This window comes from Boleophthalmus pectinirostris, unplaced genomic scaffold (assembly GCF_026225935.1).
Source record: "Boleophthalmus pectinirostris isolate CB_2022bp ecotype Guang Dong unplaced genomic scaffold, ASM2622593v1 HiC_scaffold_22, whole genome shotgun sequence".
In the NCBI taxonomy this organism is placed as follows: Eukaryota; Metazoa; Chordata; class Actinopteri; order Gobiiformes; family Gobiidae; genus Boleophthalmus; species Boleophthalmus pectinirostris.
Window position 1 is genome coordinate 16,570,971 of NW_026571190.1, and position 17,294 is coordinate 16,588,264.

General features: G+C 36.3%; 1 protein-coding gene across 1 annotated transcript; it reads left to right on the plus strand.

Moving 5' to 3' along the window:
- The first annotated feature begins 221 nt into the window (after nt 1-221).
- Nucleotides 222-17,267, plus strand: ppp1r12c (protein phosphatase 1, regulatory subunit 12C). Its single transcript, XM_020939835.2, has 20 exons — nt 222-549; nt 1,512-1,677; nt 2,363-2,493; nt 3,981-4,099; nt 5,140-5,299; nt 6,030-6,174; nt 6,256-6,330; nt 6,884-6,963; nt 7,076-7,185; nt 7,479-7,546; nt 8,007-8,140; nt 8,822-8,909; nt 10,011-10,131; nt 12,093-12,208; nt 12,946-12,998; nt 13,602-13,641; nt 13,783-13,887; nt 14,587-14,637; nt 14,852-14,902; nt 15,452-17,267. The coding sequence occupies exons 1-20, from the start codon at nt 338-340 to the stop codon at nt 15,536-15,538; spliced, it is 2,112 nt and encodes a 703-aa protein (XP_020795494.1). The 5' UTR covers nt 222-337; the 3' UTR covers nt 15,539-17,267.
- The last annotated feature ends 27 nt before the right edge of the window (nt 17,268-17,294 follow it).

A 17,294-nucleotide genomic window follows, 5' to 3' on the forward strand; every position in this document is an offset into this window, starting at 1 on the left:
GCGTTTATAGCCAACCAGGCCTTCACTAAAATACACTTAAGTATTTCTCTGGGCCATTTCTCATTGTATTTTTACAGATGAACCATGAAGTCAAACACAGGAGCACAATGACAGGAAGAGCACAGGTTACTTGCCCACTCGAGTTTCCTCCAAACACACGCACTGACGTCACTGCAGCGCGCGCTCCCGACCTCCCCGGGCACGCGCCGCAGCCTCCACTTCTTTTGAACATCCACAGAACCAGGAAGTGAAAGTGTACACATGGAGGGTGTGTCCTTCCCTCCCAGCGCTGCGTGTTTTATTTTTAAAATCGCAGTCCTCCTCCGCGCTTAAAGTCATGGGGGACTCGGCCAGGTCCAAGCGGCGAGAGCAGCTCAAGCGTTGGGCCGGCTCCTGCACGGACAAAGCCTCGGCGGTGCCCAGGAGGAGGTGGAGGGGCGACGCCGAGGAGAGCGTTCCACTAAACCCGGAGGCCAAGCTCTGTGAGCAGCCAACTAACCAACCAGAGTCCGGGGAAGGAGAGCATATAAGTCCTCTTATCAAGAGACGGTAGGATAAATCGTTTTTGAATTGTTTTCTAGCAATACAGTCTATCAATCTATTCACCAACAGTCGATGGTATTTGGTAACAAGCTAAAAATGAACATTGTGCGTGGGTTTGTAGAGCGTGTAGGCAGCAACTGTGTAGTAACTAGCAGGGACAGATCAGCAGCAGCCCACCGGCGGAATAACAAGCACTCATACAACTGTCAAGTGCTATTGTCACAAACCAGAATAGAGGCCCTGACACTAGCTCTATTTTTGAAGCTTTGGTCGTTTCATAACTTCCTCATCCTGGAAAATGTGTCAAATGTAACAGAGAGATTAAGTATACCTATATTATGTTACAGTGTGACATTTTGTCATAAGGCTGTCATTGTAAGTCATCCAGGAATGCCTCAACATCTTGTGAAAATGACAATGTTATTACTGTAGCTGATGACTCTTATTAACATGGCATAGTTTTATAATAACATTACAGCAAAGATAAATAGCTCATTGGCCACTGTTCACTGTACATCCAAGTCTAATATAGTAACAGATTTATTGTTGGCCTATATAAAGGTTTGTACATTATTAGCACCGCTTTAGCCTATGCGTTTGTTTCTTAGTATGTCCAAACAATGATCAATTAGAGTTTAAATAAAAAATATTTAGAGGTGTATATTTCGTTGGTGGGTAAAATGTTAAAAGATAATAACATTTTTGTTTGCTCACAAACAATAGGAACTGATGTCAGGATCAAGGGTGCATACTCACTTGCTATGGTTGATCCTGGTTTTAGCCCTGTTTAGTCCTGATGTAGACCTTTGGTCAAAATTGTGAACTGTAAATAAAAACTGAATATTTCAGTTCGACAACTGTAATTCAGAGTTAAGTCAGTGATTATAATGGATAGATTGTGATAGCTGTAGCATTAATATTTTGCATCAATTGGTATTATTAGTACACAAAAACTTGTATATTTTTAGGAAAAGTGTGAGGTTCGATCGTGCGGCTGAGTTCTTGGCGACATGTGCGAGTGGAGACACAGACGAGGCCCGGGCAATGCTGACCGAAGCTCGACTGACAAACAGAGAAGATGGTCCAGACATCATCAACTGTTCAAATGCAGACGGGATAACTGCTCTTCACCAGGTAAAGCACTGCCACATCACATAACTCAGTATATGAAAGTCAAGCTATTGTATTTGAGATGAAGAATGGTTGAACTATGGGACTAAATTAGGATTCTGCCAGGTTTAAAACAAGATGTAACAATTTAAACAGCAAGGACTAAACCACTGAAACAAACAAGCTTTGAACTAGGACCAAAAGAATCTGCGACAGACGGTACACTATCATCTTAATGCTGTGTTCCCACTTGTTATGGTTTTGCTACAGTTTAGTCTTGGTAAGGACCAGCTTTGGTTCTTATATAGTCCTGATTTAGTCCCGGTTTTGTTCCTGGGTTTAGTCCCAGTTTACTTCCAGTTTGTACTGGGTTATAGTCTACCCAACCAGGTAACGTGACTTGGCATAACATCTGGATAAGGGTCCCAGGAGCTGCACTATTGTCGCTCATGGTTTCTTGTTGCTCCATGTGGCACTGAATATGTCAAATGTAAAGAATAAATTTGTCTATAGGGAATATAAAGGCAAGGCTATGACTACACTAGGCCTGCTAAAATAGGGCAGGCCTCAACTGAAACAGAAATAGATCATGACATAAACTGAGCAAACATGCTAATACAAGTGAAACTCACACTACATTTTGAGAGTAACTGTAGTAATTACATGTATAATTTAGTGAAGACAATGACACATTTCTATCCTTTCAAAGGCCTGTATAGATGGCAGTTTAGAGATGGTGATGTTCCTGTTGGAAAATGGTGCCGGTGTGAACCAGGTGGACAGCGAGGGATGGACTCCGCTGCATGTGGCTGCCTCCTGCGGATATTCAGAGATAGCAGAGTACGTACTAACCTTCGCTTATAATAATTCCTACATATCTTTGTTTATTTATCTATCTATTGTTATTTCTGTTTAAGTGTGGAGAGATTTATTGGCCTCTAAGTTAGTGGAATAGTGACAGAAAATTAGGGAGGACAGCAGGGACAGACATTTGGCAAACGGTTGGAGTCCAGATTAAAACTCAATGCCAAGATGAGCTGTTGTCACTCTGTCTGCTGCTTGCTTGACTAACTGATTTGTCCTGCATAATTATTTTAATATTTCGTAACATTTTGTAAAAGCAAATTCAGCACAAAAGCATCATACTTCCATAGGCTAAACATTCAAGGACTGCTTGTGTTCCACTGATGGCATAGTCTTGTCATGGTAATATGCATTTGACACTATGTAAATTTAACACATACTCATTTCATCAGAAATGTGGTTGTAAAAGAGCTGCAATGTTCATTTGTTTTCATTTTCAAGTAAAAATTTTGAAAACATTCTTTATCATTGGCCTAAATGTGCACTCCCATTCCTTTTCTAATTGTTGTTTTTGCATGGGGAAAATGTAAATACTTCCAAATGCAACCAGGCAACACTAACTCAAATAAATAGATTTATTCTAGCTAATATACCATTTCTTTCCTTCTTCAACAACTGTTCATAATTAGGCTGTCTTTATGACTCTCCACAATATTCTTGATTCTTTGTTTTGTTTTGGTCGTGTGTTTTGGTCTCGTACAGTTCGTTCCCATGCTGCCCTGACTTGTCGAGTCTTAATATGAAGCCTATAGTCCACACACTATAGCCTCTTGTATTTGAGTAGCACAACAGCTGCCTAATAAAGAGGCCATTGCCTCTGTGGGGACGTCACAATACTGTGTGGGTGCCAGGGTATTTCTGCATTTAACAATGCTAACATTGTTGTCGCATTTGGAAGGACAACAACTAAGCTAAGAGTAGGCTAACTTGGCACAGTAATGCATGTAAGGCAGTTGATTTAAAGAATTGGTGTACATTTTTGGATGGTATTGTTAGGGAAAGCAGCATTGTAGTGGTAGAAGGTGAGTCCTATTTAAAGTGTGGTAATGTGGTAAGCCATTATTTTGTTTGGAATACATACTTTATGATGATGTGAGTCTGACCACCAGTAGTTCTCCTCGAGTTTGGATGGACTTGATTGACAGCTGGATGAGGATTAGGGACACGCAAAGTCCGTCTGAATCAAATGTGTGTCAGAGGACTGAAAAAGATCAAGGTTTGCTGCAGAATCAATAAGTGAAGCACTAAACTGTTAATCTGAGATGAGAGAGATTTTGATTTTGTTCAAAATGATAGGTGACCAATGAGATCCTTCATTTCATATGCATCACTGAAATAAACCTGTCATAAACAAGTCATGTTTGAGCCTGACTTAAGGAGCAAGTGGTGACCAGGCTGATATACCTCTGTATAAAAATACAAAGCTTCATATTGTTTATTTATTGGTGTTGTTGTTGTTGCAGGTACCTTCTGCAGCATGATGCCTGTCTGTCTGCGGTGAACTGTGATGGTGATGTTCCTTTGGACATTGCACTGGATGAAACCACAGAATCACTCATTCAGAAATTCACAGTTAAACAAGGTGAGGTTGTATCTGTAGTGTGTTTAAATGTGCACTATGTAACATATCTAGTAAGTAAGTCCAGAATTACATGGGGTAGAGCAATGATGTATTGAAGACGGGAGTATAAAGATGACTCAAACGCTATATACAAGTTCCAGAAGGTAAATGATAAGGGGAAACAGTTCTAGCAATGGTTAAAAGCTCTAAAAAGTAAATTATGCATAATATGTCCACTTTAAAAGCAAACCTTGAATATTCACCAGTATGGCATTTAGCTTGTCTGTCTCCATTGTGATAGGTCATATCTGTGGAAAAAGGTCACCCACAAAAAAAATGCATGTTTTCATGGTATTTTTGAGCAATAATTATTATAATGTTATTATAAATATTGCATTTATTATAATGAATAAATCCAAATTTTTTTAATATGCAATATATTTGTGATACCTTGGGACATTCCAGGCATTTCCACAGCAACAAGAAGGTAGCAGACATACCGGAAAAAAGTTAAACCTTTACACAAGATAATTTATTTAGTAGGCTAATGGGTTGAATATGAAAATGCCATGTATTTTACTGTCAGTGCAGCACTTAGTCCTAAACAAATTGTACAAAAAATGTTTATTAGAATATAATGTAATATGGTAATAAGCATGTTATAATAATAAATGCCTTTTTTTAAAGCATTTTAGTGTGAATCTATTTCACTCTGTAAACACCCATATTTTTGCTTTTGAGTAATTTTGAACCATTTAACAACCAAGTTAACTTAAGTTAAAACTATAGACGGTATATATAAATGGACATAGCTAACGTGCTAGCAGCCTCGTTCCAAATAGGAAGTTTACATGCAGGCTCTTCCACCTATGGTCTATGGTTAAAACTCAGAGGTTAAAATCTCAGCACTCAAAACCCCCCAAAATATTGCTTGCTCCCTCTCTCTATCTTCTATATTTTAGGTAAAGCTAAAAGGTGCTTAATTATTCATTCAGCTCTATTTGTTGCCAGTGAATGTTATTTTCTCATATAACCCAGGCTAATTACGCTTTAATGATCAGGTGTGGACTTGGAGGCTGCCAAACGGATGGAGGAGGAGCAGATCATGACGGATGCTCGGGCCTGGCTCACAGAGGGGCCCCCAGTCGATGTACGACACCCCAAAACAGGAGCCACCCCCCTGCATGTGGCTGCCGCTAAAGGCTATCTAGAGGCTCTCAAGTAAAGCTCAGATTTGTTCTTTACCTTTTACAGCTTTTTACAAAGCTTTCTTCATGTTCAAAACAGGTTTAAGCTATTTTAGATCTACTTAAAGTGCATATGACAAGTTTTCATGTTTTTCTAATTATTACATGGTTTGATTTGATAGTACCTGTGGTAAATATTTATCATACTAAGCTAAGTGGTAGTTTGTGGAAAAAAGTTGAAAAGAAAACTATAAAAATACAGGAAGTAGTGGTGAAATCTAAAACAGACCACCTCTATGTCATCAACAACATTCATCCAAATTCCTTCCAAAATGCAGATACAATCTACACACAAAGAACACATCATTCTGACTGTTTAAAGATTCATTATTTTACATAGTCATAATAATCATAACTATTCTGCAATTAATAATTTTGTTTTTTCTATGTAATTATCTCTGTGTATGTCATATCTGCTCCCAACATTCAACCTGGAAGCAAAATGATAAACTTTTCCACAATGTAAAAACCTGACAGAACTAGATTTTTAGTAAAATCTTGAATATAATCATGTTAACTATATTTTTGTGAAATGGCTTGTCACGTGCACTTTAAGTCTTGGTCAAGTTCTTACTATACAAAAAGTAAAATGCTAGACTCTGATGAAAATGGCACATATCTGTTGTTGTAAATGAACTATTTCCTTAAGTAATACTTGGTGTTAAACTTTAAGAATGACTCATCTATCCCTTGGTCTTTTGCAGAATACTGTGTCAGTGTGGACTGGATGTTTCGGCCAAAGACAACGATGGTTGGACACCTCTCCACGCAGCGGCACACTGGGGTCAGGGAGAGGCCTGTCACATTTTGGCTGAACAACTGTGTAACATGGAGGCACGCAGCAACTCTGTAAGACCCATCAATAGTGCAGGTTTACTATTCAGTTAAAATTATTCTGATTTTGATCATGTTTTGTTTTGAAATGTGCAGGGCCAAACACCATTTGACGTTGCAGATGAAAGCGTCGAAGAGCTCCTTGAGGAGTTATCACAGAAACAAGCCAATGTAAGCCTTAAATACCCTTTACTCTATAGCACCAAAAATGTATATAGTTGTTTTTCAGTTGTTACAGGAATGTAAGTACAAAATATTGCTTGAATATAGAAAGATGGATAGGTCATAGAAGAAAATAGTTTACATATACTGCACAAGTTCAGGACTGAATAGTGGTCAATATGAAATTTCATTCTAACTTTTTATATATTTGCTGACTTTCTATAAGAAAGTTAAAATCTGTGTTAAAAATAATATTATTAAGACCTCAGATTGAATAAGATTTTGGATCTGGTTACACCATAAATAAAATAAAAAATATGTATATAATAAAAAATAATGAGCATAGTCTTTGTGCCTGTCTCAAGTGTGGATACCAGGAAAAGAGCATTCTGGGGAAGGCATTTGACATAAAACTTACAGCAAATTCAAATGCAAATCACTAGACTTAAAGAGGCAGATTTTTTACTGTGGCAACACCAGAAGGGAAAATCCAAAAGAAAGAGATTTCAAGTAGAATTCAAAGTATTTCTGGATTGTGGCTGATATCTCGGTGTTATTGCAGTGGCGTAAGGAACAGTCCATATTGGACAGACAAAACCAGCAAGGCTCCACCACTGCAAACGCACAAAACAAACGGCGGAGGTGAGTAAGAATAATAGTTCAGATTTTTCCTTTTAGTATCAACATTATTTTATCTTTTGCTTCATTGAATTTAAGCCGCACGTGTTGACATTTCTCTATTTTGTTCCTATAGGAGCTCTGTCTGCAGGATGAGCAGCAAAGACAAGATGAATGTACAGGACCAGTCTAAAGAAAGGGGTGTGTCTGGAGACGAGTTTAGTGAGGAGAAAGAGAGCAGTCCTGGTCAGTATTTATTTAATGTTTAAATTGTGGATAACAATTAGACTAAAGGCTGCAATTATTTAGATACTAGAATCTCCCCTGCAGAGAATGTGAACATGTTCTGAAATTCATCAGTTCAGGATTCTTGAATTATTTTTTCAGTTCATACTTCATATTTTCTCTCAAATGTCACCTCTCCTGAAGTTCTTTACAATGTGCACTCTGAAGTGAATGATACTTTTTAAAACACAGATTCCAAACTAAATGCAATTGCAATACCTTGCATTCATGCCATTTGGTTTTCTTTGTTTTAGAAAGCTCTGCAGTTTCAAGTCCAGACACAGAGAGCATGACCACTTCTACTATTAGTCCTGCTGACAAGGTAAGACATGAATTACATAATTTTTATTAGTTTATGATAGGAATGGATGGGGTCAAAAGCAAATTCACCAGAGAAACTGTTCTTCAGTTTGAGATTGTTTAGAAATATTTGGCAGTAAAAGGGCTGTGTACTTGTACTTTGTACAAGTAAATGCTTGTGTGAATCAATAATGTTGTGTCCACACTTGTCCTGGTTTAGTGCTGCTCTAGTCCAGGTTTAGCTCAGGGATTAGTCCAATTAGGCCCAGGCAAATCCCGATTTTGATGATGAATGCACTCTAAGTCTGACGTTAGTGAATATATTGATTTAAGGACGCTGAGGTTAAAGTCGTCAGACAGGAGACCAAAACCAAGTAGAGATTTGTGGATAGTGAAAGAGGAGCTGAATTTGTTTTAAAATATTATTATACTAAAAATATAAAATGTCAGAAAATGTTATTGTTCCATATTCTTGCATCCAGACCCCAGAAGAGAACGATGACGAGGAGAAGGAGCAGGACGACAAGGCAAACCGCACAGCACGAGTCCAACCCACTCCACAAACAAAAGACTCCCCTGCCGATAGCCCCAACACTCCCAGCTCTGATCGCAGAAAGTGAGGTTCATTTGTAGAAATTGTTGTTTTCAGATCTAGAATGTTATATTACACTACCAGATGGGGGGGTAAATAAGAGCCAGTTTTCCCCATTCAATCATTCAATCAGTCAACCTTTATTTTCTATATAGGATCCACCTAGAACTTTTAAAAATAGACAGCATGTATTTGTTACATGATATTTTCTTAAGTAATATCTGAAAAGAATTTGAGTCAATTATATCTGCTCTTGGCAAGACCCTATAAAATTGCTATTACACCACAGAAACTGGCAATTATAAAATAACTATATAACTACTGAAATATATAAATAACTTTATTCATTTTAGATTACCCAATCTATATTAAATATTATTGACCCATAGTGTTGATGTACTAAATAAAATCCTGTATTATCTTTTGGCTTCAGATGACCTACAATTCCATTCAAATCACATAATACTTGTAAATAATTCTATAAGCAACATGTAAATCATGTCAATTATTGTGATCAATGTGAATGAAATATTTTGGTTATCCCTCAGTTTCAATTTAGTTTTATTAATGTTCAATAAAAATCTTATTCATTTGAAATTATTTATATAGTTCTTTGATTATTGTTTGGAGAATTGTCTTAATATCTGTAAGCCTGCCTTTACTTGGGTTTTATTTTTCAGTGCAATGTAATATAACTGTGTGCAGGTTCCAGGCTCCAGTCAGAGACGAAGAGTCTGAGTCCCAGAGAAAAGCTCGCTCTCGGCTGCTGCGTCAGACACGCCGCTCCACACAGGTAAAATATAAATAAATCATATTTTACAGTTACTCCTCTTTCTCTTGTAGTTTATTATTGGTTTAATGCAACAGTACAGTGTTGGAAGGAATTTCTGTGGTATACATAGAAAGCACGCTACATACAGCTAGTAAAGTATCTATATTATCTCATATTAGTACATTTTGAGAAACTGGCAAAATTTCACCTTCACCCAGTTTGTAGTGTGTGTTAAGTACTTTTATTTAGGTGGTGGAATATTGATTTCTTCAGTTAGAAGTACCGATATCCAGTATTTTTCTTGCAGCTGATAACTGACATTTGTCATTACCAATCTTGAGATTTTATTATACAAGGATTACAAATTGAAGTAATGTTGTAGAAGATGTTGTAGATGTTGTCATAAGATTTGTAAATTATTATGTCCAACTCTACTCTTTTGTCTTTATACACATGCAATTTGTCAAATATAACAGTGTAGATCAAATTTCTGTAATAAATAGAAAGTAGGCATTTATTTATAGTTGGTTAGACTAACTAGATAATTGTCTATTCAGTACCAGCATGTCATATTTCCATTGTATTGTGTTGACTCTTCACCTTCCTGTATTGCATTAAGATGACGTGTATGGTTGTTGGCGAGTGATGAAAGCTAATAATAAATAATGGAGGCTGGCTGTGTTTCTATTCTTGTATTGCTTCCTGTGAAATTAAACATCTTTTTATTTCATTGTCAGCAAGCACAACAACCTGAATTTTGACTTTGTAAGCCAGAGTCACAGTTTCAGTGGTATCAAATTCTGTTCTCAGTGGGACTTGTCAGAACACATTATTGTTACAACTCATTTAATGCAAACTTACTTCGATAGAATGTAATTGTGTCAAAAAGCGACCTTGACACACAGCCAAAATGAACTAGTATTGCAATTGCAATTAGATTTGCAACATATGTTTAAGAAGTAGGATTTTGCTCAGAGAACAACTCCAGGAGCATTAACATCGAAGAGAAGACTGAAATATAAACTAAGTATGAATAAGACAGGATATTATTGTTCTTTGCAGAGAACATTCTATTATCTAAAAAAATTAATGTCAAATTAAATAATAATTATATGATTCCAGGGGGTGACCCTCACAGATCTTAAAGAAGCAGAGAAGAATGTTTCCAAAGCAGCTGAGCAGACTCCTGCTCGGACTGTCCAACCAGTGAGCCCCATCATCACTCTGACCCCCGCAGAAAGAGGTAAGAAATACTACTAGATGATGAGAGTTTTCATCATTAGCTTATTTGCCATTACATCTTGTTTTCTATTTTATTTAGCATAAAAATATAACATGTATGTCTCATTATTTTACATTTTGTGCAGTGTAAACTAAACTTCTGATTTTAAACTTCCCAGTAACAGAAATGGGTCCTTCCTGTTCAAAACTGCAGCTGTTCATGGGGGTATTTAATCATAGCAAGCAGCAGATTTTAAATTACTTGTTTTTATTTTTGAAAAACAGTTGTGTGACATTTTAAAATCCTATCTGTATGACTCGGAGTACATATTTCGTTAATAACTGCAAGTACAGTGAAGTGGGCGGAGACGGGGGGTAGATGAAAATAGAACTCTTCTGAGCACTCAAGCATCAAATACAGAACAATACAGAAATTGTCAAATTTGCATGAAAAAAACTCTGAGTAATATAAGAAGGATGGAACACTGTTACAACATTGTTGACATGGCTGAATGCTCATCTAAGTTTATCATACACAATATGTCCCCTTTTTAAACAATATTATCACAATGAAGGCTTCTATTTTACAGCTAAAGCTTTGGTGGAGTTATCTTCAACATAGTCTATATACATAAAGGAAACATGGTTTCCCACTTTGGTCTCAATTAGTAACACTAAAATGTGCTTCAGTTTTTAATTTCAGTAACTAAATATGCTCCCTTAATTTTTTTTTGCACACTTTTATGCTGAATGCATTGACTATGCAACAGCATGGTTTTACAAGTTAGTACTGGTAGATTAAAACAGCCAGTGTGCTCTACAGCAAATAGGTTTTACTGTCCAAAGTAGTACTAAACTCATTGCATATATATATATATATATAAGATGCAGGTTTTCATTTTTTTTCTCCTTGCATTGCTGGCAACTGTGGTAGTTTTGTATACTATTAATATTTTAAGTGATATAGCCAATGTTAATGTTAAGTATTTTACAAAATCTTGAATAATGGCTAATGTATTACTTTCAAGATATAATTTGCAGAAGAATTGGGTTCACACACCCTATCCAATTGGGACTAGAACTGGACTAGAACTGGACTAGAACTGGACTAGAACTGGACTAGAACTGGACTAGAACTGGACTAGAACTGGACTAGAACTGGACTAGAACTGGACTAGAACTGGACTAGAACTGGACTAGAACTGGGCCAAATCAAGTTCAAATCAGGACTGAACTGGGCTTGAACTAGGACCAAACCAGGTCAAGTGTGTGCATACCCTTTGACCACAGTTTGAACCGTTAGTCTACATGTGTATTCTCACTGCTTTGTTGTAAGCCTGAAAATAGAAGTAGCGTAGCCTGTTGCTCTCAAGCCCCGACATGCTGCCAACTGAACTGAGTTTCAGATAAGAGCTTCCTGTATTGCTCAAAGATTATTTCTGTTACAAATCAGCCCATATCTGTAAAATTACTATAGCCATTCAGAAGAGTTCAGTTTCCTGGGTTTTATTTATAGGTACTAAATGAACTTCACACTTTGCATTATTGTATTACCTTTTAAAAGGAATTAATCTATTTTCTAAATAAAGTCATTGTTCTTGTGTAGGGCTTACCTTTCTGTTCTCTGTGTTTTAACCCAGTTTAACCAAATTAAGAGAAATATGCTATTTACTTGGAAACTTAGAAAATGTACTGTTCAATTTTGAATCGGTAACTAGCTATTTATGTGAAAAAAGTGCTAATGTGTAGTCCAGATAATTATTATTGATGATTAGGTATTGATTATTTAAATAATTGACCAGTCACAATTAATCAAATTAACTGTTGCTGCCATATTCCTTATTACTGCCAAAAGCCAGTTTCATAAATCACATATACACAACAAGACCTTGACACACTTAACTATCATTAATCATTTTCCATTACTGCTTTTTATAATATACATGCAATTTTGTGATGAAACCAAATTTCCTCTGGTTTCAGACACTGACCCAGTGAAGCAGGAGGAGCCTGAAGTGGAGAAGAAGCTGGGCGTTCGAGACCGGAGGAGAGGGAGGAGAGAGAGGCGCTCCACAGGGATCGTCCAGACGGGAGGAGAGGTACGACAAGTCAACACTGGATTTTAGAAGGAATACACAATTATTCAGCTCATAGCCAGAGAGGGAAAAACAGCATTTACCATTTAAAAGTAGAGGAGTTTCAGAAAGGCTGCTAAACCAGTTTTTAACCAGTTTGAGCTATTTCTTTATGGGCTTAAGTCAGTTTTAAGAGGGTCATAAGAAGAGCTTTTCTAAACCAAGACTAAGCCTATACATATTTAATAAATTTAGATTTTGAAATATATCCAGAAGCTCTCCAAAAAAGTCTGTATAACAACAGAACTAACTGAAAAGCAGGGGTAGATAGACCTCAGTATATTTGGCTTTGCTAGGTATCACCAGATGAAAACCAAATCTATAACAGGACTATACCAGGCCCAAACCAGAGTCTGATGAAGGGCAGATGTCTGAAATGTCACATTGTGGTGCAAGCAATACAAAAATACATTTTGAGCTATCCAATTTGAGGCTTTTTGTATTTGTATGTCTTGTTTTTAAACCAAAAACTAGGGCTGAACCAGGTCAAAAACTAAACCATGACTTTAACAGCGTACCCAAAGAAGCCAGTCCATAGATTACTTGGGAGTACCACTGTTTGAAAACAGTCTTGGCACATCAATTGTAATATGTAGCAAACTCGAACCAAATAAAACAATTAAAATAATACATTAACCAATTTTTATTAAAATTACATGCTTGTAATGTTTACCTGACCTTTTGAACTATTACGTTTCCAGAATGATGAAGAGGATGCTCAACCAGAGGAAACCAATGGGGACAGCACAATACAGTGAGTCTATTCAATTTAATAATATGCACATTTAAAGCAAGACACAGCCTGTATCATTGTATGGCCTGTGGGGTGAAGATGATTAAAAATACCTGCATAAAAACGCATAGGATTTTTATACTAAAAAAATGTGGAAGTTTAAATGTACAACAGGGCTACAGCACTGAGAAGCGCAATGTAAATTTTGCTGCAGCTGGACTTTGACTCAGGATCAATAAAGTATCTATCTATCAATCGAAATAATCGTAACTAATTGGCAACTGAAATATTTATTGACTATTTTAATGCTGTTCTTCATCGTTATCTTGAGTATAAACAGACATTTGACTCATACCATTTGCTGGGAAATATAACGTACACAACAAAGACTTCACTGATACTAAAAACTAAAATAAAATTAAGCCTAATTTAAATATCCTCTATTAATAAACATCATTTTTGCTCCAAGGCACTATTAAAAAAATATGGTTTGACTAGTTGACTTGTCAGAAAAATAATTGCTGACTTGTCAACTCCCATTTTAATTAGTAGTTGCAATTATATTGGGAGTACAATAACCTGGTAAAATACTGCTTTGTATTAAAAAGTTTTGTATTTTTTCAGAGGGAATAAATTTGACGATTCATCTGCTGACTATAGGACGGTATGTAGCACTGACATTATTATGAAAGAAATTTGATACATCTTTACATACTAGAATGGCAACCAAACCACATGTCATCGAGTTCATTTCCCACACTCCCATACTCTTATGCAACTTGCGTGTGTTTGTGTCGCCCTCTAGCTGTACTTCAAGGTGCTGCAGGAGAATCTGTCTTTAAAGGACCGGCTGCAGGAGACAGAGCTGCTGCTGAGTCAGAACAAAGTGGAGCTGGAGAGACTGCGACAGGTTAGGCTGGTTTGATGCTGTTTTAACCTTTAGCTTTAGCCTTTGTAACTTTCATGAGCAGAGGAGCTAGCTGTGCATTTGAACACAAGTTTAGAGGTCACATATTATGCTATAGCCAACCTAGCTTTGAGTCATGTTTTAAAGATTTTCCTTCACCAAAACAGCTCCAATTTATTTTTGTTTCTCTTGCATTTACGCAGTCCTGCGTTCTTGTTCTTGTCATGCAGTTTTTAAAGTCTCACACTTTCACCAAACTTGTTCATATCATTTTATAACTCATATTGCATTCACTACAAATCTTCTAATAGCCTTATTCAATGCAAGCTGCTACAATTTTTTTTAAATTTCTTTTGTATATAAACTACAAAAGGCACTGTACTAAGAACTAGTTGAGCTGCTTTCTATGTGTTGTAATTGTTACTGAATTACCTTATATTCCTGTATGTGTATTTAAAACCTTAAAACCTTAAATTCATTTTTCTTGTCTTCTCTTTTCTGTCAACTTTTGTGCACATTTGCTTGAAATTGATCTGATTATCTTTAGCACTGACACGCTTACTTCTAACATAACCTGTTTTGTAATGGAAAAGCAAAGTCTTATTATATTCAAGTGGTTATTCGTTATTTAAGTACAATATATCAATCTCACGTATTTTACAATCTTTACTTTAGGCTCAATGTTTGTTTTCTTTGTGGCAGAGTCAAGAGGGAACTACTGACCGGCCGGCACTGCTAGAGCTGGAGAGATTCGTAAGTTAGAAACGTTATGTTATAATATATACACAGCAGCTACATGTCCACGTTATTGCATAAAATAGGAACAAGAATATGTATCGGAGGTGTTTTTGTTTGTTGAATGCTAAGATATGTTGATTGATTATACCTTGTGTCCAAAAAATAATCTGAACATATTAGAACATATTACACAAAAATTGTAGCTGCATTTCTACATTTTGTGTTACAGGAGAAACTGACTCTACAGCGGAGAGCAGTGGAAATGGAGGATGAACTCAAGGTAATAATAAATAATAATAAATAAATAATGCGTTTGTTTGACAAATGTGTGATACTCCAGACTTGCAATGGCTGTGTGTTTGTTGAGCTTTAGACCAGTGAACAAACACACTAATTGTATCTTCTATAATTGATCCGCAGTCTAATGGCCCCTGCAGCTCAGTCAATAATGCACTGTAGTAACAGCTCACATCACAGGAAAGGCTCTCTGGTCCAGCTGAAGCTTTGTTTTAGGGTTTTCGGAGTAAATCTATTATTAGCCATCCATATACACACTGATGTTAGCAGAAAAAGAAAGCTATCGATTACTTATATTGGCAATATGTTTGAGTGGGCAATACTCTATTTTTTCCACAGCTTGAGTTGTCAGGGATCAGATTTGCCAGTAAAGGATTGGTTAGAATAATAAGCATCTAGTATAAAATGACTGTAAGAATTATATGCCAAGGGTTACTGTAATTTGAGAGACCTAAATCACTAACTCTAACTATAATACAAGAAATAATACTCAGATTTCTCAGTATTTTTCCACACATTATTTTTCCTTCAGATTTTGGGAGACCTGAAAGCCGACAACCAGAGACTCAAAGATGAAAACGCTGCTCTTATTCGAGTGATCAGCAAACTTTCAAGATGAATCATTGACAGTATGTGACCATATGTAACAGTATGTAACAGAATACAGACAACAAGACCAGAGCTGGTGTCGAGAGCACATCCAAATAACACAACTGGAATCTATCAGGGTTTTGTCCTGCATTTGGGCCTCTGTAAACTTGCAATGTGTTTTGGCAGAACTACTGTAATACAAGCTCCACTGGACCTGCTGTGGACTGACGAGATGTTCATAATAACATCCACTTTTATATTTTTATTGTATTTTTAAATGGGATGTTTTAATGTGCTTTAGTTGCCACAGTGTGTATAGAATCTGTGTTAAGAAATTTTAAAGCCATGCATGTGTTGGTCGGTTAGATCATGGCCTGTTGCTGGAGAACAAAATATAAAGATTTTAGAATTTTCCAACTTAAGGTAAATAGATTGTTTGAATATAGTAAAATAATACACAGAACACAGGACAAATTTCAGTACTATCCATCTTTATAATTGACAGTAAATAATTAAAAGTTGTTCCAATTTATATTTACTGACAACCTTAGACCATTTAAATGCATTTTATGTTTTGGAAAAGTAATTATTATGTTTTTCCAACATAGTTAAATGTTTAAAATTTGTAACATTGATCAAAAGATTTGGTTATTACCATATTTTTGATGTAAATATTGTATCTTTTTATGAGCAATCTCATTCTAAGTATAGTAAAGATCGTTATTTTTAGTTTCTTATTTTTGGTAAGACATGTGGACAAAACATGTGGGAAAGCAGAATTAATTAGATTATAATATGTCAGTTGCCTTTATACTAATATATCTGGAACTATCTTCCAGCAACAGGCCTTTGGTGGCTATAAGAGACAGGCTTATGTGCCAAAAATACCTTCTGTTTTTGGGAGTCCTTTGGGAAAAACTTTTAAGTGGTCAGTATTGCTTCTCAGGACTAGATCTGTGTCTGAATTTAGCCGACTGTTAACCATGGACCAAAAGCTGCATGCTATTCTCCCCAGTGCTTCAAATGTTTATTTAAATTGTATTGTATTTATGTACAAAAACATCTGTCCAAATGTAAAGGTTATTAAAGGTGCACTATGTAACTTTTCCTGTTACGGATTACACAACCTACTTGACCTGAAATGTTCCGCAATATGACAACAAATTTATCAATCTTGCATTTATTCAATTACAGATGTTTATATTGCTTAAAAAAAAAAAAAAACGCAAATGGCACAGTTCTGACCTGTAACTTGGCCTGTTGGTCTCACCTGCTTGTCTCCATGGAGATAAGGTTAAGGCCATAGTGTGGGACATTTCAGGTAAAGTCAAAACATGCAGACCACCTGGTGGCCAACCCTACACCAGAACAGTTACATGGTGCACCTTTAAGTTGTGAATGGACAGCCGTGGGTGCTAAGGGAATTGTATTGAAAAGGTTTGTTACGATCATCTCATGTTTTAATGGAGAATGCTTGTGTTTATAATTTGTACTGTAAGTAGCTGTACTTTTTGCATTACCGCTCCGGAAAGCATTTTCCCTTTACAAGTATTCATCTAACTGTTATACAACACAAGTGGCCAATATGGGTCAACTCTGAATGTTTACGACACTTGTAACAAAAAACTCCCTGCATGTCAAATTGTATTATGATGCTGTGCCTTTTAACATTTGTAGGTATTGGCCTAACTTTTCTATTTGCTTTAGAAGAGTATCATTGTTTTGTTAAGTGAGAAATATAGAATTAACACACCTGCTCCATGGCTTTTAACTTTTCACTTTTT